The 27,004-nt window shown below is 48.0% G+C and overlaps 4 protein-coding genes across 7 annotated transcripts; 1 reads left to right on the forward strand and 3 right to left on the reverse strand.

The window, feature by feature from the left end:
• Nucleotides 1–601: 601 nt before the first annotated feature.
• On the reverse strand, nucleotides 602–9,417 carry MLLT11 (MLLT11 transcription factor 7 cofactor). Of its 4 annotated transcripts, none has more exons than XR_014299493.1 (4): nucleotides 8,732–9,417; nucleotides 7,847–8,004; nucleotides 6,447–6,521; nucleotides 602–1,918 (listed from the first exon to the last, which is right to left on the reverse strand). XR_014299493.1 is itself a non-coding variant. In XM_082686058.1 (4 exons), exon 4 carries the CDS (start codon nucleotides 1,910–1,912, stop codon nucleotides 1,643–1,645), a length of 270 nt encoding a protein of 89 aa, XP_082542184.1. In that variant the 5' UTR covers nucleotides 1,913–1,918; nucleotides 6,447–6,521; nucleotides 7,847–8,004; nucleotides 8,125–8,364; the 3' UTR covers nucleotides 602–1,642. The 4 variants fall into 4 exon arrangements, 3 of the variants coding, with proteins under 3 accessions (XP_082542184.1, XP_082542185.1, XP_082542186.1); XM_082686058.1 differs by lacking the exon at nucleotides 8,732–9,417 and adding an exon at nucleotides 8,125–8,364; XM_082686059.1 differs by lacking the exons at nucleotides 7,847–8,004; nucleotides 8,732–9,417 and adding an exon at nucleotides 7,341–7,429.
• CDC42SE1 (CDC42 small effector 1) lies at nucleotides 7,146–15,479 on the forward strand. Its single transcript, XM_082686063.1, has 5 exons — nucleotides 7,146–7,571; nucleotides 10,940–11,251; nucleotides 11,788–11,898; nucleotides 12,817–12,905; nucleotides 13,189–15,479. Exons 2-4 carry the CDS (start codon nucleotides 11,198–11,200, stop codon nucleotides 12,889–12,891), a joined length of 240 nt encoding a protein of 79 aa, XP_082542189.1. The 5' UTR covers nucleotides 7,146–7,571; nucleotides 10,940–11,197; the 3' UTR covers nucleotides 12,892–12,905; nucleotides 13,189–15,479.
• LOC309842087 (protein MENT) lies at nucleotides 14,756–18,132 on the reverse strand. The gene is made up of 2 exons (XM_082686029.1): nucleotides 17,008–18,132; nucleotides 14,756–16,040 (listed from the first exon to the last, which is right to left on the reverse strand). The coding sequence occupies exons 1-2, from the start codon at nucleotides 18,022–18,024 to the stop codon at nucleotides 16,020–16,022; spliced, it is 1,038 nt and encodes a 345-aa protein (XP_082542155.1). The 5' UTR covers nucleotides 18,025–18,132; the 3' UTR covers nucleotides 14,756–16,019.
• A 190-nt stretch (nucleotides 18,133–18,322) lies between these two features.
• Nucleotides 18,323–26,560, reverse strand: BNIPL (BCL2 interacting protein like). The gene is made up of 10 exons (XM_082686028.1): nucleotides 26,377–26,560; nucleotides 25,465–25,560; nucleotides 24,964–25,028; nucleotides 24,288–24,512; nucleotides 21,280–21,462; nucleotides 21,006–21,108; nucleotides 20,592–20,723; nucleotides 19,713–19,799; nucleotides 19,427–19,525; nucleotides 18,323–18,972 (listed from the first exon to the last, which is right to left on the reverse strand). The coding sequence occupies exons 1-10, from the start codon at nucleotides 26,418–26,420 to the stop codon at nucleotides 18,936–18,938; spliced, it is 1,071 nt and encodes a 356-aa protein (XP_082542154.1). The 5' UTR covers nucleotides 26,421–26,560; the 3' UTR covers nucleotides 18,323–18,935.
• Between the last annotated feature and the right edge of the window lie 444 nt (nucleotides 26,561–27,004).

Genomic DNA, 27,004 nt, shown 5'->3' on the forward strand with positions numbered 1-27,004 from the left:
AGAGGCTTGGAAGGGGATACCGTTTGAGTTTGCAGGTCCACTTAGATTTTACATACCAAACGATTCTCTTCACCCCACCCATGGTCACTACCTAAGGGTTGCGAGAAATCGGGAAAGAAGCCCTTCAAAAATAAGTGAACATAGGAAAGGACACGTCACGGCTCCACTCTGTATTAAATTTTGGCTTTTGTGTTTTATGGTGGGCCTTTCAAAGCCCAAGATTTTCGTGTTTTTTTTTTAACTTGCTAGTGTCATCTTACAAGTATTTACGGTATACTCCCCATCTAAGATCCATTTTATTTACGGCTTCCCTTTTTGAGAGTCAAAATCTTGTTTCATTCCTGTTTACATCCTCTGTAAAAGTTCAAATAGTAGGTTTTTTTTTTTATTATTATTTGTTAATGAGATGAGACAGATAACACATTTGGGTGAATTGGTTTCTTAGGCAACTAGACTTACCACCTCAGTATGTTGGTAGCCAGTGTGCAAGTAGAAAAGTGGTTGGTTGCCCCCTTTCTTCCTAGCGGAAGGGGAAAGAGAGGCTAATTTCGGGGGTCTATACTGCTTTTCTTTGAAGTGAGAGAAAACTAGAATCCAGTCCTGGGATCGAATGTCTTTATTAAAGAAATGAGTAAATGGCAGCACAAATCAGCAGCAATAATTTTGGAAGGAATGAGGGGACAAGGTGTATGGTCATAAATGTGATTATTTCATGGTCTCAAGGTAGCTGAAGAAGTGTGCCTGAGGCCCACTGATCGGTATTACACATTGCAGATGCAAGGCAAGACTAAAACACTAAAGGCCAAACCCTATGCCTTTCAGAAGCCGAATCAAAACCTTACAGATTATCACAGTAGTCAGTAAGATTGCATCTTAAGAATTGAAATTGGAGTCATTTTCCTCAGAGTTTTCAGTTAGGAGCAAAGCTACAAAGTGAGTAGGCTTGAAGGAGGAACACCCTTTTGAGAATGTAGTTATTTCTGAAATGATTCAGTGCTTTCCCCTATTTTAATTTTCCATGATGTATTACTTCCTTTGTTTTATACTTTTAACTATCCCCAATTTCTCTGAGAAAACATATATTACAAGGAGCAGGATCAAATAGCAAGAGACTTATCACCTTAGCCATTTAGAAATCCTACTGTCTTATCGCAGATAATCTCAAATGAAAACTTCTAAGGTTTTCAACAACAGTGGAAGAAAGATTTATGTTTACTGATCTGGAGCAGGAAATTAGGTTTAAGCAATCTCTAAAGCTGATTAAAATGAAGTAAAAAAATCCACCCTCCATTTTGTACCATTGTACTACTCTCTGGTGCCCCCACCAGGCTTGTTTTCTGGAATTAGTTGGGGCCCTGGTGGAGGGAGGAGGAATCCCTGTGATCCAATACTCCATTGCACAAACCCTTTTCTTTGTGGCTTAAGGGCTTTTGAGAGAAACTGATAAAATAGAGAGATAGATAAATAAATAGATAAATAAATAAATAAATAAATAAATACAACACAACTCTGGCAGATTAATCAGCACCACCTCAACACAATAGAGGGGAGAGAGCAAGATTAATAGGAGAAAAGGGTAGAAAGGAAGGGGCTTGAAAGGGAAGACAGTGACAGCAGGTGGTGGGAAAGAGAAGTCTTGGGCTTAAAGCAAGTCCAAATCAAAGGAGTGGATGCTAGCAATGGGAGCTCTCCAGAAGTTGAAGGTGCTGTATTCAAGGAGGGAATCGCCTTCGGAGTTTTTCTCCTGTTCTCCAGTTGCTTGCCCGGTCATTTTGCCAGCGCTGCCGTCTTTGATCTTGTAGATGGATGTATCTGACAGACCCAGGCCTTCCAGCTCCGACAGATCCAGTTCTGGAATGGGCATCCTCCAGAAAAGAAAGGAGCTGTACTGGCTACTCACAGGATCCCTCATAACTTCCTAGAAAGAAACCACTTGTTAGTGTTCATGCTACAGCAACCTCTTCATGTTCCATGGCCTTTCCTTATTAAAAACTTCACATCCTAATTTCCTCTGTACATGATCCAAGTTCCCTAGAACAAGCTTTGGGACCCCCTACCTTTATTACCATTTTCTACCATTTCCTAACTTCTTCCCATCTTGGAATGACTTGCTTCACTGCCTACTTCTTCAAGTCAATTTGGGTCTGGTTCTCAAGGCCTTCTAGAATCTGGTCCCAACCTTCCTAGCAGTAGCACATTCTCTACTAGTTATGCTCATTCCTGTCTTGCTTAACTTTCTCTACTCTCTGCTTTTTTCCTCTATTCTCCCATTTTTTGTTGTTGTTGTTGTTTTAATTTACTAGATTCCCAATTTATTATAAAAGACTATAACCAAGAACAGCAGATGGAAGAGATGCACAAGGCCAGGGGTATAGGGAAAGGGTGCAGAGCTTCCATGCCCTCCCCAGGTGCACTGCTCTCCCATGTCTCCACATGTTTTCACCAACCTAGAAGCTCCTCTACTCTCCGTCTTAAAATAAGTACCCAAGTTTCAAGACTACTGGAAGAGTCCCTAGAATTCCCTAGGAATTCAAGTCCTTAGAGGAATCTTTCCCCCAAATCCTTATATTAGTAAATCCTTGACTTTTTCCTGATTTTGGCTTAATAGGTACCTCTAAAAAGGGCTTCCATGAGATTTCTGCTTTCTGTTTTCCTCCCTGCCTTCTAAACCCTGCTATAAACTCAACTTTTCCAGGAGAACATCCTTAAACTTACTCAGCTCTCTCTATTCTGTATCTTCCAGCATCTCCACCAACACCCTGTATAGTTTTACCTGACTATTACCAGTTTGGGGGCTACAGATCACTGTTATGTGTCTTGAATAGGGATAGTCTCTCTCCTTCAAGAAACAGAGTTTCCCTAAAGGTAAAAACCAGTCGACTTTACACCTTCTTCACAAGTGCTGGGCTTTGCACACAATAAGACATTCAAGGCTGCTGATTAATTTTCTCCATTTAATACAATCCATACCTTGCCACCCCCCACCTATTAGCCCACAGATAAGCCCTAATAGTCTCTATTTCTCTCTAGCCTACCTCTCCTTCAAAACAAAACCCAGGTACTAAAAGAATTTTCCCACGCTCTAACAAGACCTTTTTTTCTCTGATCCCAATGCTAGATTATACCTGAGAGCAAATGGATTGGAAATCTCAGGTGAGGAGAGTAAGAGCTTAGATTGGAAGGAAAAAAGTCCCTCTTCAGAATTAGATACTTTTCCGTGTTTTAAGGAGTGCTCCTATCACCTTTTCTGCTCATTCCACCCACACCCTGATGTTATATGACTATTATATCTCCTTCCCCCTGCTGGTTACTGGTTACAAGGGAAAGGGCCAAAGCCTTAGCTGAAATGTTCCCAAAGAAATAGAAAGAACATTCCATTGCCTCCAAAAATAGAACCCCCGTTTGAAAAGGCCTTCCTCCCAACGCACTCCATTGGCTCCTACCAGACCTTGAGGCTCAAAAATAGTGGCCTTAAATAGGTTCCCAACTGCCTCCATAAAATGTTAGGTGAACATGATAACCACTATACTACAGAAATTCTATAACCCCAGATAATGTGAACCATCTCAACTAGGGCCAAAAAAGAAAGCCTTAATCTAGAGCGTGGTTATGTGTGATTATAGGGGCTTCAGGACTGGAGAGTAGGCAGACTAGGATGTTTTTAATGTTAAAAGTCAATTGTCAATTGCTCTTTCTCTTCTGACGTTTAGGCTCCAAAATAAACCCTGGGAACTGAGCATTACTCAGCAGAGAAGCTGCTTAGAAGGAGGGTTATGTGGGGACTGGAACAGGGTGGGGGAGCATGTTAGAAAGGTGAGGTCATCCTCCTATGCTATTCAGCTCTGATCATCTCCACAGTAATTTGCAGAGACATGTACAGAAAGAGAGCTACAAAAAATGGTTGTATCTCTCAGCCTACCAACTCCAGGCTTCAGTCTGGGACTACGGAGATTCCAAGATGCAAACCTCAGGAATCGTCAGTGTTACTGACTACAGACTGACCACAGGGATTTTTTTCGCCTTGTTTTTTCTGATTTCTTTTCTTTTCCTTTTCCTTTTCTTTCTTTCCTTCCTTCTTCCCTCCCTCCTTTCTTTCGTTCCTTCCTTTCTTCCCCCCTCCCCAAGATTACCAGTTATTTGCCTACCTTGCTGGCTTTTTTTTAATATCCCCTCCCTTACCAGTCCCCTCCAGAGCAAGCTCAGTATAAATGCTGGGTACATGTACATTCTTTTTCTTTTTTTTTAAAAGATTTTATTTATTTATTGGACAGACAGAGATCGCAAGCAGGCAGAGAGGCCTGAAGAGAAGCAGGCTCCTTGCTGAGCAAGACCCTGGGATCATGACCTGAGCCAAAGGCAGAGGCTTTAACCCACTGAGCCACCCAGGTGCCCCCACATGTACATTCTTTAAAAAATAGAATCATGGAGGGGGGAAAGAACATACAATTTTAAAACTAGGAAACGTGTTAGGAGTGCCTGGCTGGCTCAGTCGTTGAACTGTGTGACTCTTGATCTTGGGGTTATGAGTTTGAGCCCCATGTTGGATGTAGAGATTACTTTCAAAAAGGAATAAATAAAATAAATATATTCTGTGCTATAACATAGTGTATATTTAGAAAGAGAGAAAGAATGTGAGAAATTATCTAGTGACTTCTGAAGCCTTCTAGGCAGTTGGACCCAGGTCTCATTCCCAATCTGGTCTTTTTTTGATGTACTGTGAATAGATAGTTACCCACAGTTTTATATAATCCTATACCAATATTGTCAAAACTTGCAAGAATTGTTTTGGTTCCTGAAAAACAGATATTTAGTGGATTAGGTGTCGAATGTTCCCTGTGACTCTGATCTGAATGATGAAAATGCAAAAAAGGCAATGGAGAGCAAGCTAGAATCTGAGACAGGGAAAAAGCTCTTTGACAAACTAACTCCTTTTCTTAAAACAGAGTATATATAAAAAGTGTCCGAACAATCCCTGAATGTCTGGCAGAGTGTATCTTGCAAATTAAAAATGCTAAAGGAAATTCTATGAAGTATTAAGTCACAAGACCTAAAATCTCTGGCTATGCCTTGACTCAGAGACTGTACAGAGGGTACAAATGCATTCTAGAAAGACACTCACACAAGCATGTATGGCATTTAAAATCAAGTCAAGAACACTGACTACACAGAAAATTTAAACAAAGCACCATCTACATTGCATTACATTCATTAGTAATGAACTTTTGGTATTTAATATAGTATGGATTTAATTTCCAAATTTTGCAAGAGGTCCCTTTCCAGTAAGCTTTCTCTTCCCCTCCCCAAATGTTCTCCACCCATACATACCTCATCTTTCTTTACATCCCTTAAAGGGCTTGGACCACAATATACACTCAATAAATACGTCTAACTGTCCTTCATTTTAAATTAGCCAGATATTTTAGGCAAAGGTGATTTCTAAATATCACCATCTATTCTTAGAGATACATGATTAGCAAATGTATAGTATAAAAAGACACACTCTGAGCCACACAGACACACCCAAATATCCTTTGTCTAGACCCTCTGTGGGAATCCAAGGCCTGCCCAACAGGGCCTTGCTGTGTCATGCTGCCACCTTAAGGGGGGGTAGGAAGGAGGACAAGGGATGGTGGTTGGAGGGGATGGAAGCTCTCTGGCATCTCATTATATTTGCCTCATTCTGGTCTTGGATTTTCCTGTTGGTCATGTCCTTCCCTCATCTACTCCCAATGAGCTGCAAATAATCCTTTCCAGAATCTGGGACCATATGCACCTTTTGTGGGATGTACTGTTTTCAAAATGGGATCAGGCAATTCTCTAACACAACACAAAGGCCCCCACCTTCCTACTTCAAGCTGCCTCTTTCTTTGGAGCAAAGGTTTGTTACAGGGAGCGGGAGACTGTTAAAAGAGAGGTGGGGATTACTTTCAATATTATCTCATCCCTTCTCGCAAATTCCCTCCTATGGAGACAAATCAGTTTGGGGTGAAGGTAGACACACAATGGAACACGATGGGGAAAAAACAAAGTAAATATGGGGAAGTACAGGTTAGAGCAAAACAGAAGACTAGGGATTCATCAAAAAACACAAAAAACGTTAAACATTCATCAAAAAATTATAGCTTGAAAAAGATACAGATAACAACTGAGGATAATAAAATACATAAGACAGATTATAGGAAAATAGATACTTGAAATAAATGCTGAGAAATGAGAGCTACATGTATATTGTTAGAAATTAATGTCTGTGGATTAGAAGGCAAGGATGGAGATCTTAGCAAAGAGATATAACAAGGGGACCAAAAAACCATTCATTGTTCATAGCGCCCCCTTCTCTCCTCTTGAGTTGTCCCAACCTTATCCTTATTTAGGGTCTTCAACCTAACCGGAAGCAGCTACTCTTCTATCTTTGCAACCCCTTGCTCCCATTCCCTCAATTAATTTACCTGTTATCAGTGAATTACTAGTGTGTTCCAAAGATGGAAGGAGTACCTCGGGGGGGCTCCGGCGTCTGCTCTGGGCTGGAGAAAAAGAAAGCTGTTGGGGCTTTGACGGCTTTGTCTTCTCACTCCCTCTCCCTCTTCCGTGGCTGAGTCTATCTGTTCAGTCTCCCCCTGCAATGCAGCCCCTCCTCAGAAGGGCGGAAGGACTCCCCGCCCCCTCCTTGCCTGACTCGGCTAATTCAAATGATAGGTTCCAGAACACTTTAGGGAGGGAGAAAGGATTAAAGCATCTCCGTAGGCTTATTGGTCGGCACAATTATTCCCGAGCTCTTACAGCACCCCCATGCTGACTGGGGTGCAATGAATGAGCAGTTAATTGTCCCCTAATTTTAGGATTATGGATTAAAAAGCTTAGCTCTAGATAACAATAAAGGAGTGTCCCCTTATTCCCCAATTTAAGGATTTCAAGTTACGAAGTGTTTTATTTTTGAGAATCAGAAAAACCCTCCACCCCTTCCTCCAATCCCTACCCTCCTCTGGCGGCTCGCCTCCGTACCCTCACAATGAGTAAACCTAGCCCCGTTCCACTTTGGGTAGAGCACGAGAGAACTGGGCGGGTGGAGGGGGTGGGGTGGGGTGAGGGGGAGTGGGGTGTGTGTGTGTGTGTGTATGTGTATGTTGGGGGGTGCCCCCGCGAATCTCTCAACTTGGCTGGCTCCGGGGGGTCGGAGGGGGGCTTCTATTGGTTTTGACCCGCAAGGCCTGGGGCGCAACTCCGGGGTCCGGCTCAGGAGAAAGCCCCCTCGTAGGCTCCAAGTCCCCAGTCCGTGCAGCAGGGGCGGCGGCCGTCGGGGGCTGCCAGGCCCTCCCACTGCCCCGCGCGGTGCAATGCCTCACCAGTCCAGCGGGGAGCAGTGCGCCCAGCTCCGGTCCGGACGGGTTTCGTAATCGCGTCGCCGCCGTTTCCGCCCTGAGCCAGCCCCACCTCTGCCGGCCCGCCCTGGGCTCCCCCGCCGCGCTGCGGAGCCAGGCCGGGAAGCCCACACTGGAGGGCCCGACGCCGGAGCCCCCCCACCCGCCGCAGCTGCACGCCTCGATGCCGGAGCGCTGCTGGTGAGACCGCCGCAGGTGAGACTCGGGCCCGGGTGCCCGGCCTGTGCTTCTGGGCGGAGGCGCACCGGATGCTGGGGGTGGGGGAGGAAGGAGGCCGGGGCCGCCGAGATGCTGGGTCGGTGGGAGAAGGGGTGCGCTCCCCGAGACACAGTCTCCGTCCCCTCCACCGTTCGTGTGCTGCTCAGGCCCAGGCCGTTGTAGAGTCGAGGGCAGGAAGGGACTGGGGTGTCGGTGTGCTGGGGGTGGGGCGCGGGGAGGCGAGAGGGGGAGAAGTTCTCCTCGAGACTCACCGAACTCCGTGGTGGCGTGGGCCGGACAGAGCAAGCCCAGTTGGGTCCTGGAAGGGCTGAGTCTGAGCCCGAAGCAACCACGGAAGACTGTGACAGAATCCGAAAAATTCACAGCGAGATCCCAGTCCTGATTCAGCTTTGGGAGGAGCGGAGGATTTCTGGGTAGAGTTGGGGAGTGGGCAGAAATGGAGTCTGTGGGACTGAATCTGCTGGGGAGGGAGCTTAGGGCCTACCTGTTTGCTCGTATGTGCCCTCCCCCCCCCCCAACCCCGCAAGACCTTTCTTGTCGGGGGAGGACAGAGTTGGTGCTGGGGCAGATGCCTGTCAGTTGACTGAAAAGTGCGTGTCCGCCTACTTCTCTGTTGCCCCTCAGCACCCCTCCACGTCTGGAGGTCTCTACAAGGAACCAGCTGCAGCCCCGGGCTTGGAGCCAGAGTTGCCCACTCTGTTCTCTCAATTCTCTTTCTCTTTCTCTTTCTCCAGCTGCTTCTTGTGAAGGCTTGTCGGGCAGCGGGTTGGAGGCCTTGAGGCTGAAGGCAGCGGGACCGGGAAAACCGGTTTCAGGCTAGGACAGGACCCGGGAACTACCTCTGTACATCCTTCCTCTCTGGAACCTTTCTCCCATCCCTCCTCCTGCTCACTCCCCAATAGTTTGGAAGCTCCCTAAGCCCCAGTGTGACCTTGGTGTCTCCTAGCTCCCTATTTCACCCTTCCTGTTTGGGACTCTGGCCCAGTTCTCAGTGCCACTTGTCTGTCAGGATAAGGCCTTATGTAGTCCAATCCTGATTCCTCCTGCTATTTTCGCAGCCCCTTCCCCTCCCCTGGGGGTGGGGGGCCCTAAAATAGTGGGCATTGAATTTGGGTGCCTCTTCTTCCTGCGCTTACCAGCTCAGGACTTCATTTTTCCTCAACCCGCTCTTCTCTAGATATTTGTAAAGAGGAGAGTGGCTCTTACTTCCTTTTCTGGCCCTGTCTCCCCCCCACCGCCCACATTCACCCTGCCCAGTCTTCTCCAACTCTGACCCCACTGCCAAGTTTGAGACCCTTATGTTCTATGTCATAGGGAATGGAATTTCCTGGTCACTTCTCATCATCACTGGCCCTTTCGTGCCAAGTCCCACATACACTTTCCCTCCACCCAGCTCTGGCTAGGTCCCTGGAAAGGGAACAGAAACGTCCTTGTTCCCTCCACTGCCCCTTTCCTTCCCTCTCCTCTCCCCTCCTCTCCTCTTTTCTCTCCTCTCCCCTCCCACCCTCCACTTCTGTCCACTCAGCTTTGTTCAGAACGGGTGTTAGGAGAGAGTCCATAGTCTGTACAGCCTGTCTGGTGGTATTGGGGGTTTCCTTTGATTCTTCATTGTTTTTTTCATTCCCCTGCCTGCAACCCTTACCAGCTGCCACAGGGTTTGCGACAAACCCTGTGACTGACTGACTGACTTCCCCACTGACCACAGCTCCCCTCTCTGGACAGCTGTGTTCTGACTTCCGCCCTGTCTCATTACTCCTCCCCTCCAGTGGTAGGAAGGGGAGTAAGCGGAGGCGGAGGCTTCTGGGTTCTTCTCTCCCCTTCAGGCTCTATCTTAGTGTGCCTGTGATCTCATCCCAGGGTTATTAAAAAAAAAGTCCTGTCAGTTCTTAGATGAGTTTAGGATGTCAGAGCATTGGGGTTCCTGGAAAGGAGGCCTCGAGATTTCTGTTCATGCTGGAGTGTAATTGTGAAACTGCCCTGTTGGGAATTTTTTTTTTTTGTAAGATTTTTAGTTATTTACTTGACAGACAGAGATCACAAGTAGGCAGAGAGGCAGGCAGAGAGAGAGAGGAGGAAGCAGGCTCCCCACTAAGCAGAGAGCCCGATGCGGGGCTCAATCCCAGGACCCTGGGATCATGACCTAGGCCAAAGGCAGAGGCTTTAACCCACTGAGCCACCCAGGTACCCCGCCCTGTTGGGAATCTTTGAGGTTGCCTATATCATAGGCCTGGGGAAGTGCAGTGAGCACAGAGGAAACCCAGATGGGCCCTACCCAGGCTGGCAGTGAGGAAAAGGGGAGGAAGTTCTTCCTTGGACACTAATGCTGTTATAAAGTTCCTTGTGTCTGGTTGGCTGATGAAGCTTGGGAATGGAAGTGGTGAGAAGGGAGGAAAGAACAGGTTCCAGCATGAGGGGAGGAGGCAGGGGGGGAGGCCTGGGCCTTATGGGGCCTGGGGCAGAGCAGAGTGGCACGATAGGACATGTGAAGAGGGTGGGGAGGCTGGAAAAAGATTCCTCGTGGAACAGTGACACCAAGTACACGTACCTACAACCAGTGTGCAAATGGTCTGTACCAGACACACATGCACAGAAATGGCTGTGCCACCAGAGTGCACACACGGGACACAGATAAACAAGCTGCAGACAGCCTTCAGGAAGGATCTCAAGGAACTGTTCGGTGACTTCTGGGAGAGAGGTTGGATCTCAGCTGAGGGAAATGAGGAGGAGCAAGGTCAGGGAATCGAGAGGGAAGAAATTCCTCAGTGTAGAGGGAAGAAATTCCTCAGTGTAGGAAAAGTCTTTTTTGAGGTCCAAACTGCTGCAGTTAGTCACCCACAACCTGGCAGTCAAGGTCTCAGTCTTAAAGAAAATCTAGATGTTCAGGGTAAGGTAAGGAAAAAGGGAGGGACAAGGGCGGAGGTCTTGTTTGTGAGAACGAAAAACCACCATTTCCTCTTCAAAGTCACTTAATTGCCCCTCCCTTTCTGCCCTAAACCCAGGGAGAAGGAACGTGGGGCTTGTAGTACCCCCAAACTGTGCTCATTTCTGCCACTAGCCTTTGGCCTCTCCCAACCTCACCCTAAATGCTTCTGTCCCCTTCCTCTCCCTTGGTTCCAGCAGCTGCAGCGCCTCTACCCCTTGGTGCCCTTCTGATTCTTTTCTTTCTCTGGGAGTCAAACTGGGAGGTCCTTCTGTTTAGAGGGGTTAGTGTTGGGTGCAGGACTTGGGCCTTCAAGGGAGAATGAGAAGATCTGGCCTCATCAGGAAGCTTGGCAAGGAGGGAGACATGGTAGAGGTGGGATTTCTCACTAACTTTCTTTTCTCTTCACTTTCTGCTCATCCAGGGTTCTGCGTCTGAGGAAGACATAACCTTGTGCCTGCTTGCTCAGCCTGGCCTGGCCCTGCTGACCCTCAGTCTGAGACGCTGACCCTCCCTGCCCAGCCAAGGGTACCTTGGACACTGCTGTCTCCAGACCCGTGCGGCTGAGTAGACTCAGGCTGTTGTCACACCTGAAGGGACGGAAGAGTGGGCAGTCAAGGCACCAGAGCAAGAGCCCTCTGGGGCCTCAGGCAGAGGAGTGAAACTGGAACCATCAGGGAACATGAGTGAATTTTGGCATAAATTGGGTTGCTGTGTGGTAGAGAAACCCCAGCCGGTGAGTCCCCCAGCCCCGACCCCCACCCTGGTGCACAAAGAATCTAGTTACCCGGGCCTGTGAGGCAGACACACCACCTACGATCTGGTGCCTAGAAGGCACGCTGCTTGCTTCCCTCTCCGTCAGGATAGTCTCTCTGGCCAGGCAGGTGTGTACTTGGAATCAAGGGGGACTGTGTGATGGAGGAAGTGAATTGTCCTAGCTATCACTTCCTGTTTTTGTCCATTCTGACTTGGGCAGGGGTTGTAGGTGGAGCTTAATACCTGTCAGTTTTTCCCATTGTTTCCTCATCAGCCAGAGGTGACTTGGATATGTCCTTTCTTTGTCTAGTATTCCCTCTGCAGGCCCCTGTCCTCACCACCCTCCCTATGTCCTTTCTGTCTATATGTTATTAGCTTTCATACTCTAGTGATTTCTTTGTTGTGATGCCATATACCCTTGCCCGTTGGGCCCTTAGCTCTACCCCTAGTGATTTTCAGGACTCTATTCCCTTCTTCCAGTTGCAGACCTAACTCCCCCCTGTCTTCTCTAAACAGAAGAAGAAAAGGAGACGAATTGACCGGACCATGATTGGGGAACCAATGAATTTTGTCCACCTGACTCACATTGGCTCTGGGGAGATGGGGGCCGGAGATGGACTTGCCATGGTAATGAGAGAATGGGGAGAGAGTGATATGGGATTGTGGCCTAGAGCCTTTCCCCTTTGCTGAAGTGTGGGCTGGGGACATGATAAATACCCGGTGGGGAAGTAAGAAGCTAGGATTCTAGTCCTGGCCACCAGCTGCACAAACCTGAGACCTGGCATTTCAGGTCTCTGGCCTAGGCTCCCTTATTTTTACACTTAGCAGATTGTTCATCATCAGGATGGGGAATATATATGACCCAGGAGTTATTTGGGCTTTTGCCAACAACCCAAACCCTTCTGTTAATTAAGAACTGCTATTCCAGGGCGCCTGGGTGGCTCAGTGGGTTAAAGTCTCTGCCTTCAGCTCAGGTCATGGTCCCAGGGTCCTGGGATCGAGCCCCACATCGGGCTCTCTGCTCAGCGGGGAGCCTGCTTCCTCCTCGCTCTCTCTGCCTGCCTCTCTGCCTACTTGTGATTTCTGTCTGTCAAGTGAATGAATAAAATCTTAAAAAAAAAAAAAAAAAAACTGCTATTCCAGTGCCATAGTAAGTTATATCATGGCTGGGTGTGTTGAGGCAGGAAGAAGGCTGCATACTCCTGTTCTAAATAACGCCAGATAACTCTCTTCTGCTCTCAACATAAGGGAAATGGGCCCGGACATAGTGAAGGAGGCTTTTCACGGATTGCAAAACTCAGAAAAATATGAGAGTCCTTCATGAGAGGTCTTAGTATTCGAAGACCCATTTTATCTCACTCTCATGAGAGTCAGTATGAAGGGAGACTTGGAGACTTCCTTGGAAGAATGGCTGTTGGTTTTAACCTTTTCAAATTGACTTTATTGCCAGGGAGATGGGGCGAGCCTCTTCATGGAGGGCACAGGGGAGATTGCTTGTGCGATACCTGGACTTGGGGTGAGGGTCTCCCATGTGCTTTTTCACAGACAGGTGCAGTTCAGGAGCAGATGAGATCCAAGGGAAACCGAGACAGGCCATGGAGCAATTCTAGGGGATTGTAGCTCCAATAGAAACGGTGAGTAGAGAAACCTGTTCAGTACCTCCAGCCCCTGTCAGCATCCTGATGCCTTACCTTGGAACCCTGATCTCTGCCAGAGTGGGAGGTGAGAGAAGGAAGAATGAATAAGAATGGAGGGGTCAAGAATTTCGGATGTAGAAAGGCAGAGAGAGAGTGAGGTACAGACAGAAATCAAGAGAAGAACACCCTGGAAATAGTCTAGAGTCTGTGCTAGGTGGTGCCTTCTCCCTGACTGCCTCAGTTTTGAGACTTATCTTCCTTCAATTTCTTTTTTAATCAGGCTCTGCTGTCTGAAACCTCTGCTCCGTGTCCAGCCCAGAAGAGATGGTGCCCCCTCCTCGAACCAGTGACCCCAGGGCCCCTGTTTTCCCTTTTTGCCTATTAGTGCCTCAGAAGGCTTGGGGGCTGGACTCCCTCTCTTCCCTCTGGCTCTAGCCCCTCCTGGAGATGGGCTCAAGGCAGCAGGACTGACCAAATGACTACTGGTTGGCCAGAGGAGCTCAGCTGAAGCCCTGGACACTCTCAGATCTGAGATAGGAGTTTTCTGGGAACCTGGAAGGCATTCCCTTCTCCTGAATGACGGTCTAGGTGCCATCTGTTTTTAAACTCTTAACCTGGAACTCCTTAAATGGGGTAGGTGGGTGAGATTACCAAAGCTGAAGCCGGCTTTGCCGAGAAGCTCCTTACCTCCCTGCCCTTCTCCATTTTCCTCCTGGAATGAACTGAAACAGACATCAAGCAGGGGGTAGGAGGGTGACCACTGCCTAGTCTATATATTCTTTCTCTTTAGGTCCCAAAACTTAAGCTCGATTTCTCTCTGCCACTACCAGCTCTTTCTCCAGGAGGCCTCTGACCCTGTTTCTGCAGCATTGTGAGTTCTCCAACATCTTTTTAAATTAATTAAAAGTTTAATTTGAGTTCTCTTAATTACCCCCCTCTTTCTACTACCTCTGCCTTCAGTCCTACCCCCATTAGGAACCTTATTGTTTCCCACTGAATGAAAGCTAAGGTAAGAAGTGGGTCTTAACCTGATGGGATCCCATTTAAGTCTTGGGGACCTGGCCTGCCCTCTGCCAATCTCCCTGCTGGCTCAGGTGAGGAGGAAGAGGGATCTGGAGAGAAACTCAGAATGCTGCAAAACTAAGAGGTTTGTCTGAGAATGTATATCCTAACCATTGAGGATGAGAGGCGTGGTAGGTTGAAAACAATCTGTGAGGTTAGGGATGTTAGATCCTCACCGCATGGGAGCAGAGAAACCTCCAGAGCAAGGATTCTCAACCTCGGCACTTCTTGACATTTGGGTTGGATAATTCTTTGTAATGGGGGACTGTCCTGCGCATTATAGGACGTTCAGTAGGGTGTCTGTCCTGGTTATGACAGCCAAAAATGTCCCCAGGTATTGCCAAATGTCTCCTAGGAGGCAAAATCACCCCTAAGTGAGAACCACTGCTCGAGTGTCCAGGTATTTTTCTCCAAAGTGTTTTCCCCACCCTACTCTCATCCCATCATTCACCCTAAGCCTGAGCCACGATGAACCAGGCCCTCTTGCAAAGTAGGCTTACTAGGGCCGCACACAATGTTGAAAACAGCCCTTTATTTGATGTGTTGCTTGTGCTTTGCATGGGTTCATGTCTCTGGTGGATTGTACTGTTCTCCATTCTTCTTTGGAGGAGGGGTTCCTGAAGTGTGGAGGCATGAACTGAGCATGGTGAGATTGGGGAAGGGAGGGAGAAAAAAGGAGAGCCATAGACACCCAAGTTTATCCTCTGCAAACTTTAAGCTCCATTTCTGTGCTCTAGTCCTAGAACCAGACACAAATTAAGACTCAGGGAGTTTTGTCTGAAGACCAGGTCCCACTCCCCACCTGGCTGAAGAGTCTGTGTTAGGTGGGAAAATATTGCAGGAGGAGGGTCTTTAGGCAGTTTGTTTTCTCAGGTGTTTTTTTTCTTCTGGCCCCTTACCTCGGAGTGGTTAGAAAGGCAGAACGAGACCGGTGAGCTCCTGCCGGCTCTTGACTGAGAGGATGGGGGTCTCTCATTAGCTCAGCAACAAGAAGCATCCTATTTGATGGTGAGGGTGTCAGGAAGGTGGGAACTAGGATCCACTCTGCTGAGTCTACCATCCATCCAGTTTGCCCTACCTGTAGTGACAGGTTCTGATTTTGTTCCAATTTCAGTGTATTTCCTGCCACTTTTCAGGGTCTAAGATTGGTCATACATTCCCAATTTACTCTGTTCCAGTGTAGCTAGTTGTTCTGAAAGTAGCTCATAGGTTGTCCTAAAGTAGCTTAATAGCCTGAGGGTTATATTCAATCTGAAGGGGTCATAGGGGAGGAGGATGGGGGACTCATGGACTCTGGTCACCACGATCTACCGCCTTCTCCTAATGCCTCTTCTTTGGCCATAGTCGTCTTTGGTATTTTCTTGCCTTTAGCTACCTTTTCTAACGTGTATGCTACCATCACTTGAACTGTATTTAAGAGTGATGGCAAAGGGTTTGAGAGTCATAATTTATATTAAAAATGTGTTGGACTTTTAAATACATTTTTCAAATAAAAAATGTTTAAGCAAAGTAGTCACAGAGTAATCACTACAGGCATGTTTGGGGTCAAAGGATAAATACAGTTGATGAAGGTAACTGCTAAAAAGTAGCTGACGTGGAATTCTGTGCCATCTTCACCCTTTGCAAGGACAGAAGGCCGAGTATTGTGAAGGCAAGGAGAGGACCACCAATATCTTCCAAGGGCTCAACTCCTTATTCTTCCTGTTCCCTCCTCTTGGCATTTATCTGAGATTTTTCAAGTCTTTAAACAATCACTTGTTTAAAAATGACTTTGGAAATGAAGCAGAGGAGGAACATCAACATTATGGAGGGGTGTATAAAATATGCTGGGGGACAAGGGGAGGGATCAGGCCCAATGCTGCTGGTTACACAGTTCAGTTTTAAGGTTCAAGAGATTTCTGGTCTCCACCTCAGATACCTCTGTAAAAAGACACAAGACCAAACAATTTTTTTTCTAGTTTTTTCTGTACTAAAAATATCCAGTGGGTGCTGGGATCAAAAAGGGTGGATAGGTTGAGATGCTGAAACCTCTTGCAGATGAAGTGGCCATTACCTGCGGTTTTTCTCTAGCTGGGTGAGGAAACAAAATAGAGAAAAAGGGAAAATATTACAACTATATCTATATTCTTTTCCCTTCCTTGCTTCGTCTCCCTCCCCAGAAGCCCTCATTCCCTCAACACCACTGCCCCGTTTATGCTTCCTTTTTATACTGAATTAACAGTATTGGATACCCAAGGAGAAAGATAAAAACTAGCAAAATGACAGACCACATATACTATTATATTGTCCTTCCTTTCTCCCCAAAGTTCCTGAAATCCTGTCAACTGAGAAAGGCAGAGGACTATCCTTCCTGAAGAATTCTGAGATTGCTGGAAATAATCCCAGGAGTCCTTTGGGATAGTGGTGGTCAGGGATATCAGCACTAGTGTCAAACAATCCTGTTGTGACTGTCATTTACTAGCTTTGTAAAACCCCATTCCTTCTGTGAAGTGGGGATAATTACACCTCACAGCATTGTGAGGATTGATCCAGGTAAAGAGTACATAGTAAGACCTCAAATACTGGATGTTGTTACTATTAAACTATTAATAAGCTGAGAACTATTAATATCTTCCATATCTATGATCAGCCTCAAGAATTGTTGATACAGGGGCGCCTGGGTGGCTCAGTGGTTAAGCCGCTGCCTTCGGCTCAGGTCATGATCCCAGGGTCCTAGGATCGAGCCCCGCATCGGGCTCTCTGCTCAGCAGGGAGCCTGCTTCCTCCTCTCTCTCTCTGCCTGCCTCTCTGCCTACTTACGATCTCTGTCTGTCAAATAAATAAAATCTTTAAAAAAAAAAAAAAAAGAATTGTTGATACAGCTATAATTCTCATGATTTGGGCCATAATCCTCCCATGACTAGCAGTACATGTTGCCCATTAACCAACCCACAGTTGCTCAAGAAATAGGTGGCATCAGCAGCCAACGATGTGAGTAACCAGTATATTACACATCAGCGGGGAAACTAGGTAAGTAACACTTCATGCAAACACTTACTGGTTCCATCTCTGTGAACACTGCAGACAGACTGTTCCAAATATCCTCCAGCCCGATCCTGACCCGTCTCCAAAAAGCAAGGGCTGGACTGGGGCTGGGGCTGGGGCCAAAGAAGAGGAAGGGCGTAGGTCTGATTCTAGAGCTGAGAGGGGGTGTGGGAGTGGTGGTGGTAGTACTGGTGGTGGTCTGAGTGGTACAACTGGTGTCAGAGCAGAGACTGGAGTCCAGAGGGCACTCCTCCCGAAGCCGGTTGCATGGACATTTCTCATAAGTACACGGCCGATGCTCTGTACGGAGTTGGTTTAGTGCCCCAACTCGAAGGCGCCCAGAAAGGCCCTGCAGCTTCCCAGACCGGGTCCGACTCATGGTGCCTGACTGGCAGTGGCAGTGCCACGGGCCCCAGGGCATCAGCACCAACCGCAGATCCTCGGGAGGGGGCATGGCCGTGTGGGAGGGCTGCTGCCACCGGTTCGGGGTGGACCCGGCCATGGACCACTGGCTCATGGTACTGTCGGGGTGCTGTATTTCCCCCCCAGTAGGCTGCCAGGTGTTGGCTGGCACGTCTGTAGACATCCTGATCTCCGTCTCCTGGGTATTTGCTTTAAACTTCGAGCTGGGCACCCTCGCTGTATTGTAACCCCTGCTGAAAGACGCTGCAGTGATGTTATTCTTTCTGGCGTTAATCACAACCCCCTCTTCCAAAGACTCATCCTCCTCCGCCGACGACACAATCGACTTGCTTACGCCTGTGGCCACCGTGGAGGCCAAGAGCTCCGCAGCAGCTGGGCCTGCTAGGCGCTCGACAGTGGCCCCGACGTCATCCTCATCCTCCATTGTTACCTTCATCCTCCTGGGGCCACCGGTCCGGAGGGTGGTCCGGTAGTGGCGGGACATAGGGACCCCGAGGCGGAAACTGACCCGCTGGGTCTCGGTGGAAGTCAGGCCTTGGGCCCCCGCCGCCCGGGGCCCCAGACTCAGCAGCAGGGCCCAGAGCAGCGCGCCGGCGGCGGGGACCATGGGGCCGGCCGGTGTGCGGCTGAGAGGGAGGCCAGCGAGGGAGGCCGGGACTCCTACCTTCTCTCCCTCCCTTCCGCTCGCGACCCAGCGGGTCGTTTGAACCGCGCCCTGCGGATGGGGAGGGAAGAGGGGGCCTCGTATGCGCGTGCCACGCCCCTCCCCCCGGCCCTAGCACAGCAGCCCCCAGGGCTGAGATCAAAAACCGAGGAACCACGGCGGCCAGAACGCCGTGCCAGAACCGACCGACGCATTGTGATGCTACGGGCCTGGGCAAGTAGGGCACTTCTCGAAACCGGGCTTAAACCTCGCATCGCAGTTTATTAGCCGCTACGGATCGGAATTTACTAAAGAGGACAAAAGTACAAGTTTTGAAAGCACTCCTTCAGCGACCCACAGGCAACAGCTGTGACAAAGAAGGGAGTTGCAGTTCTTCCAGGTTTAGGGAGCTGACTCCCGGTTCCCAGTAGGCTGCGCAGTGAGTTAAGCCCTGGCCTCCCCTCCACCTCTTACTGAGCTTCACAGACTGCTAGCATGCCCCGGGTGGAAAGGGTCTCAGCACCTCCACTTACAGGGGAGGAAAAGGACACTCAGAGAAAAGCGGTTATTTTTGCCCAAGGTTCTGCAGCCGAAGCAGGACCAAACCCCGCAGCCTTCCCCATTCCCCTACAAGATGCCACTACATACACCCCTATAGCTGAACTGATGATCACTGGGCAAATGAGGTTCCAGACTTTGGAGCCTTGCTTTGAAGGCACGGTCATGAGAAGAATGAGACCCCAGGGAAATGTGAAGGTCCTGTGGTACTGGGGTTGAGGAGGAGGTGTTTTAGGGAACAGCCCAGATGTTTCAGGGTTAGAGCATAGGCAGATTAATCTTTGCTTGGTTCTAAGGCCCTTGATTCTTTTCTTCCTCTAGGTCCCTCGTGAGCCATGGAGCTCCCGATCCAGCCTAGGAGAGAAAAACAAAAAAAGTAGGACCTGGGTTTTACTCACTGGTTTGGGGACAGAAGCCAGAGAATTGGAAGAGTCAAAAGATTGGGTGCTTGAACTGGTGGTCCTCAGGCTCCTTTGTCCCTTAGGCCCTCCCCACTGGGTATTTTCTCTGCTTTGCTGCCCTTCTTGACTTCTTAACTTCTACGACTAAGTTCTGTGCTGTGAATATTCCTTTATTCTCTGATGCCTCAGCACTTATATGTATAGTTTTGTGTGTGTGTGTTTTTTTTTTTCCTTTGTTCTTGTTGGATGCAGGCCTTAATTTCTTCTCTGGGTGGGCACAGAAGAAAGCATCTAGAAGCAGGGCCCCTATCTTTTAGTTCCTCTGCATCTCCCCCAAGGCATTAAGAAAGCTGGAACTGGCTTTATACATCCCACCCCAAACTTTTCTCCTCAAGCTCGGGACTCACTGTCTGACAGCTTCAGGGATGTGAACCTGATCCAAGGAGATGAGTTGGGCCAGCTCTCCCAGGCTGTTCAGAAAACGGATCTTTCTTGTAAACTTGGAACTGAAAAGAGAGGAGGATAAACCAGGTTGTGTGTTGTACTGGGAAGAGGGTTCCTGGAGATCCTTACAAAGGGCAATGTAACAAGCAGAGCGTGGTTAAGGCTAGAAAGAGCCAGGCTGGGGAAAAATCTTCTTCATCTTGATTTTGAAAATGAAAGAGAAGACATCCTTGTCCTCAGAGCTGGTACCTGATGAAGGGCCGCAGCAGTGCCAGGAATGCCTTCACGTACCAGGTGGCATGGACAACCACCAGGGCACGCAGGTTCTTCCGGAGCCTGAAGAATAGGAAAGAGATCATTCTACTCTTCTACCTTCATGCTGGAAGAGCAGGTGGGGCTACGTTCTATGCTTTAACTTCCTTCACATCTGCAGTTTCTAGATTTCTCCGGCAGTGGGGTCTAGTCCCCCATCCTTGGCCTGTAATCTGAGCTCCACCCATTGTGTTTAGCCCTTTGTGCTCCTCATTTTTAGGCATTCCTCTTGTCAGAATCCTTCTGTCCCATCTCCCTCCTGTGCCCCACCCTCGCAAAAATTCTTGGCTACTCCCCTTTTCCCATGGCTCCCAGGACCGGGACACCAAAAACAAAAAAGAAATGAGCTAGAAAAGTGAGCAAAGGGAAGATGGGGGAAATAAAAAGGGAAAAGGAACATCTCAGGGAACAAAGCCATATGGGTCAGGTATAGAAGGCGGACAGAAGCAGAAAATGGCAGCCTGGGCAATAAATTAATTGGCAAGACGGGGAGAAAAGGAAGGGGTATGCCACCTCGATTTATTGGATTTTCACACATGGCCAGTGGCAAAGCTATCATCATTGCCATTATGCAGAGAAGAAAACCGAGTCCCAGGGAAGTTAAGTGACTGGTCCAAGGCAAATGATACAGCAGGTAAATGATAGAGACAAGATCTGAAACCAGGTTTCCCTAACTCTGAGAGCACAGAAGACAGGAGAGGCCTGGAAAGGGTTGGAGAGAGACAAGGAAAAGAGAAAGGGACTAAATGGAAGAGGAAAGAACGGAAAGAGGGAAAGAGAAGGCGTAGTTGTGGCCCTCTTGCCCTCGTGGCTCACCGCCGGTCGAGAGCGCGGTAACACTGGCGCATCCAGCCCAGAGGTGGGACCTGGGCCCTACTCGTGCCTCCACTCAAGTGAACAAGCAGGTAATTTTCAGCGACCAGTAGCTCCAGAGTTCCCACCATATACCTGAGGGGCCGGGAGGGGACACAACTGTCAGGGGAGGTACATGCTTGGGGTTTGGGGAGCGAGAGGGACAAGCAGGGGGAGCAGCAGAGGGAGAGGGAGAAGCAGGATCTCCCCCAAGCAGGGAGCCCAATGAGGTGAGGCTTGATCCCAGGGCCCCAAGATCAGGACCCGAGCCAAAGGCAGACACTCAACCAACTGAGCCATCCAGGCATCCCAGGGGGTTCTTTTTCACTTTTCCCTCCTTAACATCCCCCCTGGAGCCCTTCAGGGCTTCCACCTCACCTGAACAAGTGTTCCATGACATAGGTGTAGTTGGGGATGCTGCTGCTGGGTAGGTAACAGGAAGAGAAGACGATAACCGCGTTGAGGCCATCACCATGGTAACCTGGAGAGGACAGAGGGAAAATTCATTCAGTCAACAACTAGGTATGACAGACAGTACATCTGTTTAGCTTGAAGGACTCTGAGGATTTTAAACCCAGGGACTGAGTTTCCAACTTCAGTGTTCTATTCAGGAAGTCGCGGGTCTTTCCCGGCCACATATCTGAGCAATTACCTCCATGAGAGAGGACTTTCTTATAGAGCTCAATGACAGTCATGTCCACTCTTTGCTCCCGCATTCCTGTCCGGAACACCCTCCAGTGACGACCATCTTCTCCAGCCACATCCCACACACAACCCCGGCCCAGCCTTTCCACTGCCTCACTGGCCCCCAGACCTTCTGCCCGGGGCAGGTCATCTGAAAGAGAGGGAAGGGTCAGTAAGGCATAGTACAGACCTTCAGTATCTTCTGACTTCCCCAGGTTTCTAGAGTGGATTGCTCTAACCTCTCATTCCTCAGTTTTTTTTCTAGGATTCCAGCGCTAGTTTGTCCAGTGCCTTGCTCCTTGCTGGTTTCTCTTTCCTCTGACTCACAATCCTCACTTTTTCGCTAGACACTGGCCTTGAGGTAACCCTGCACTATGGTAGGTCCATGACCCTTGCCAGTATTAGTTTTTTTCTAGATTCTTCCTTATTTCTTGTGCCTTTCCTTGGGTGAAATCCTCTGTTCCCATGTCTTCAATAACCACCAATAAGTTGATGATTCCAAATTTGCCCCTCTAACCCATGTCCCTAAATGCTCAGAGTGGACACCTTTAGTTTGTGTCTTTCTGTCATCTCCAAGCCACCAGACCCAAGTGTAATTCATACTCCTTCTCTTCCTCCTCTCTCCCATATTTCCTTTCTGGATGAATGACTCCATCCATCTAGGTGGCTGAGAAAGAAAACTGATATTATCAAAGATTTTCTTCTCTGTCAGCCAACTGGACTCCAAATCTTCTTCTATATTATCTCCACTATATTCTCTTATCATTCTCTCTACTACTACTGTCCTGATTCAGGTTCTTAGCATTTCTCATCTGGCCTTAGTGCTAGCCTCCTGACTGGTTTCCATGTCTTTAGTCTGTTTACTCCATTTCACCCTCTATCCTACAGATAGAGCAAGCTTTGTTTTCTACCCTACCTTTCCTACTCAAATGGTAATATACCATACTCACTAATTCTGCATGATCCTTCCATAGCAATGGAAACAGCTGCCTCATCTTAGAAAATGGTTGTCTGTTTGGCTCAGTTGGTTGAGCATGCAACACTGACCATTGATGGTGGGGTTGTGAGTTTGAGCCCCATGTTGGGTGTAGAGATCACTTAAAAAAGGGAAATCTTAAAAAAGAAAAAAAAAAAGTATTCGGGGGCGCCTGGGTGGCTCAGTGGGTTAAAGCCTCTGCCTCTGGCTCAGGTCATGATCTCAGGGTCCTGGGATTGAGCCCCCCATCGGGCTCTCTGCTCAGCAGGGAGCCTGCTTCCTCCTCTCTCTCTCTGCCGGCCTCTCTGCCTACTTGCCTACTACTGTTTGATAAAAAATAAAATCTTTTAAAAAAAATTAAAAAAAAAGTATTCTATAACATGGATACACCATGTAAGAATTAATACTCTACTGACAGACCTTTTGGTTGTTTCCAACCTCTTTAGAGCCATTAAATCTGATCATGTTACTCCCTTGATCAAAACCATTCAGTGGCTACCCTACGACTCAACAACTGCACTACTGGGTATTTACCCCAAAGATATAAATGTAGTGATCCAAAGGGGCACCTGCACCCCAGTGCTTTTAATAGCAATGTCCACAATAGCCAAACTATGAAAAGTGCCCAGATGTCCAATAACAGATGAATGGATAAAGAAGATGTGGTATATATGTACCAGCCACCAAAAACCAAAAAAACAAAACAAAAGAAACCCTGCCATTTGCAATGATGTGGATGGAACTAGAGGGAATTATGCTAAGCAAAATAAGTCAATTAGAGAAAGACAATTATCATATGATCTCACTGATATGTGAAACTTGAGGAACAAGACAGAGGATCATAGGAAAAGAGAGGAAAAAATGAAACAAGATGAAACTAGAGAGGGAGACAAACCATAAGAGACTCTTAATCTCAGGAAACAAACTGAGGGCTGCTGGTGGGGGTGGGGAGGGATAGGGTAGCTAAATGATGGACACTGGGGAGGGTATGTGTTGTGGTAAGCACTGTGAATTGTGTAATGAATCACAGACCTGTACCTCTTAAGCAAATAACACCTTATATGTTAACAATAAAAAACAAATTAAATAAGTAAGTAAATAAATAAATAAAACTATTCAGTGATTTTTTTCATTGCCTACAGGGTAAAATCTAAACTACTCAGTGTGGTAATCCCCATGATTTGACTCCTACCACCATTCAGAAGCCCATTTGAGCTCATTCAGAAGCTCAGGTAACAGCTTGGACATGTGATTGCTGTCTGAAGTCGAGGGCAATCTTGTGGCAAACCTGGGAGGTCTGTACTAACTCCAGTCAAGCATCACAGGTGAACTCTAGGATACCCTGTTGACATCTAGAAAAGTGGAGAATTGGTTGGTGTGGGTAAAACTCATACATTTGGTGTCAGAAGCGTTGTGAATAGAGAAGAAACAAAGTTTCCCTTAATATTAAAATAGTCATGCTTAATACTTTGAACTCCCCAACATGTCCAACAAGCCATACTCCTACCCAAGTTGATGCTTCTACCTAGAATGCTTCCCCAGCTACCTAAAGACCAGCTCAGAATCACCTCTTTTGTGAAGTTTTTCCTAATGCCTCTCAGGCAGAACTGACCTTGTCCTTACCCTGCATACATCCCTATAGGTATGTAGACCATAATCTTCAACTACACTTACTTGTATATGTGTTAATTTCTTATTAAACAGAGAACTCCCTGAGGGTAGGACAATCTTCCTTATAACTCGGTTCTCGATCAGTAATAGCAGATCACAGTCACTCAGTGAAAGCTTCCTTAACCAAGGACCCTTCCCACCCCTCTACTGACTACTCTCACACTGGATCTACAGACTCTACCTTTCCATTCTGAGGAAATTAATTTTGCTGACCTTACCACTTGGTCGCCACCTAATTGTTTCTAACTTTAGTCCCATAAAATCCACCCTGAGCTTCTTTAACTCTAGCTTCTACTTTTACCAGCTCAGGCCTCAGGTTTCTTGCCCACCTTCCCATTCAAATTCATGTCCACTGTCCAGCTGCTCGGAGTCTGAAGGTGTCTCCAATTCGTCTACCTCCAGGTCAGAACTACCATCAGGAGAGGAAGGTACAGAGTTTGTGGGAGAAGTTCCATCGCCTCCAATGCCCTTAGTCAGATTCAGTCGCAACTCTGGGGCAGAAAGACGCTTCCGCATGGGACGTGGGCCACACAGGGCTAAAGTGCTGGGTGTACCTGGGGTTGGGATAGGGGAGAAAAGAAAAGAAACGTCTGTGTTGGCAGGGGAGTTAGGAATTCCTGCATATGATAGTGATATATGGAGTGAATTTTAAAGAACTTCCATTGCGGGGGGGGGGGGTGGCAGGGAGTACCTGGGTGGCTCCGTGGGTTAAAGCCTCTGCCTTCAGCTCAGGTCATGATCCCAGGGTCCTGGGATCAGTCTCGCATCGGGCTCTCTGCTTGGCAGGGAACCTGCTTCCCCTCTCTCTCTCTGCCTGCCTCTCTGCCTATTTATAATCTCTGTCTAATAAATGAAAAAACAACAAACAAACAAACAAAACAAACAAACAAACTTCCACGGGGGCTATTTGGGAAAGTAGCAGTGGAACCCCAACGGGGCGAGGGCAGCACAGCCCTGCACTGGCCGAGCATCAAGAACTTGTGGCCTAGATTCAAATTTACCTACCTGCCTGTGAAACTCTCTCAGGATCGTCAGAACCTTCAGAAGGGTCGGCTTCTTCAGGAAGAAATCTAGAGGGGAAAGATTACAAGGGGGGCAGAAATGCAGGTTAAATGAATCAAGCCAGGTATCAGTTTATCAATCCTCTCACCAAGATATGACTTTTTTTTTTTTTTTTTAAAGATTTGTTTATTTGAGAGAGAGAGTACACAAGCCGTGGGGACTGGGGTTTGGGGGTGGGAGGGCAGGGAGCACTGAGGGAGAGAAAGAAGGGAAGCAGACTCCCTGCTGAGTGCAGAGCCCAAGGCAGGGCTTGATCCCCTGACTCTGAGATCACCACCTGAGCCAAAAACAAGAGTCAGACGCTCCACTGACTGAGCCACCCGGCACCAGCCCTGATAAAATCTGACCAATCTTACTGCCTCTGCCTTCTTTTAACCCATCCTTCCTTCAAGTCCTAATTTATCATTCCCACCTTCCATTCAGGAGCATCCCTCCAGTCCTTACCTGGGGAATTCTTCATCCTGCCACTCCTCCTTCAGCTCCAGTTCCCCAAGTCTCAGGGATGCTGCTGGGTGCGCTGCCTCGGCATTCTCCCCGGCCCTACAAGACCCCCGGGGGAAGGGATGATCATGAGACAAACTAGGCCGTGTCTTAAGGGAGCTGGTTTGTAGGTAGGAGACACTGGAATGAAGAGTAATGAAGGTACGGAGCAGAGCATAGGCCCAAAAAAAGACGTGGGCTCTTGTCTCCTGGACAGATACCCCTACCACACCCACCACTACCTGGAGACAGATGAACCCTCCAGTGGGGTTTAGGAGCCAAGGGAAGATGGGAGGAAAGATGGGACACGTAGAGCTAAGCCTATTAACCTCTATGGCATTGCTCCACCTACACAGAGTGGGTAGAGACAGTCCCCAATTCACCTGGCTGGAACCTGACAGACCTGCCCAGCTGTCACTAGGCAGAGTTGGGGAAGACAGTACCTCATTAAGCCTGCCTTTTCCTCCACCAGCTGGGGAGTGGTCAGGGAAAACCACGACAGAGACAGACAGTTCGGGGAAGACGGTAAGGAGGAAGAGTGAGAGTGATTTGCTGGGAAGTATCTTTCTAGATCAGCATTCCAGAGGGCCATTCTGGGGAGTGGGTGTGAGAAAGCAGACAACAAGGGGTAGTTTTATAGACATGAAATAGGTAAGTTTCCTTTAAAAACAAAACAATAGGGAACTAATCTGAAACCCCCCAGCTCCCCATTTCCTGCCTAGAGCGGCAAACTACCCCTTCCCTGCAGATTTGCCCTCTTGCAGTCATGTCTCTTCCAGGAAGCTGAGAATTGCCTTGGTCAGAGCTCGATGGTGGCAAAGTCCCTCAAGACTATTCGTAGCTCGTTTCCAGTCAAGTGAGCCAGATCTTACTTACCCAAGGTCTAACGTCTTTTCTCCCGCTTCTTGTGTGGTTCCCATCTTCAGGGTCTTCCTGCCTCCCTCAGCCACTTTGCAGCTGTCCGGGAGCTCCTTGTCCCAGCTCCCCAGCACTTCTGTGTCCTTTTTCTCTGTCTCACTGTTGTTGCTCTTGCCTCCAAGGAGGAGCGAGGTGTGGAAGGGAGGTAACCTTACCTTCAAACAGGTTTTGCTACCTCCCTTCTTTTCCCTTCCCAAGCAGCAGGTTTGCCCAAAAGAAAACCCTGCCTATGTGGGGGCGGGTTTTAGGGAAGAGAGGACATTTTCTAAAGTGTCTTGTCTTAGGGGAGTTGAGGAAGGCAATTTGTTTTCTCTTCCAGACTCCTTATAACTTGTGGAAGCTGCTCTTTAAAAAAAAAGAAAGAAAGAAAGAAAGAAAGAAAAGTGGGGGAAGGCAATGGTAAAAAAATTTTGGTTTTAAGACTATGCTTATAAAGCATAAGCAAGATTGGGAACGCCGTTATTAAGAGCGCTCTGGAAGAAGAAATGAATGAAAGACGGAGGATACGGAGAGATGGAAAGGCTGCTGCTCTCCATTCCCCAAAAAAGTTAATGAAGGGAGACATTCCATATGGCAGGAAGAAGGG

The sequence above is a fragment of the Mustela nivalis genome (assembly GCF_964662115.1).
Source record: "Mustela nivalis genome assembly, chromosome: 10".
Taxonomy (NCBI): domain Eukaryota; kingdom Metazoa; phylum Chordata; class Mammalia; order Carnivora; family Mustelidae; genus Mustela; species Mustela nivalis.

Excerpts from the sequence above, each read along its gene's own strand:
- BNIPL (XM_082686028.1), bottom strand. The coding sequence starts at position 26,420 with ATGGGAACCACACAAGAAGCGGGAGAAAAGACGTTAGACCTTGG. Across the intron at positions 24,513-24,963 it reads TGAGAGAGTTTCACAGGCAG|GTACACCCAGCACTTTAGCC; the intron begins GTAGGTAAATTT and ends TCCCAACCCCAG. Across the intron at positions 19,800-20,591 it reads TACCGCGCTCTCGACCGGCG|GCTCCGGAAGAACCTGCGTG; the intron begins GTGAGCCACGAG and ends CCTATTCTTCAG.
- CDC42SE1 (XM_082686063.1), top strand. The coding sequence starts at position 11,198 with ATGAGTGAATTTTGGCATAAATTGGGTTGCTGTGTGGTAGAGAAACCC. Across the intron at positions 11,252-11,787 it reads TGGTAGAGAAACCCCAGCCG|AAGAAGAAAAGGAGACGAAT; the intron begins GTGAGTCCCCCA and ends TTCTCTAAACAG. Across the intron at positions 11,899-12,816 it reads CCGGAGATGGACTTGCCATG|ACAGGTGCAGTTCAGGAGCA; the intron begins GTAATGAGAGAA and ends GCTTTTTCACAG.
- LOC309842087 (XM_082686029.1), bottom strand. The coding sequence starts at position 18,024 with ATGGTCCCCGCCGCCGGCGCGCTGCTCTGGGCCCTGCTGCTGAGTCTG. Across the intron at positions 16,041-17,007 it reads TGTTCACAGAGATGGAACCA|CTAGAGAAAAACCGCAGGTA; the intron begins GTAAGTGTTTGC and ends TTCCTCACCCAG.
- MLLT11 (XM_082686058.1), bottom strand. The coding sequence starts at position 1,912 with ATGAGGGATCCTGTGAGTAGCCAGTACAGCTCCTTTCTTTTCTGGAGG.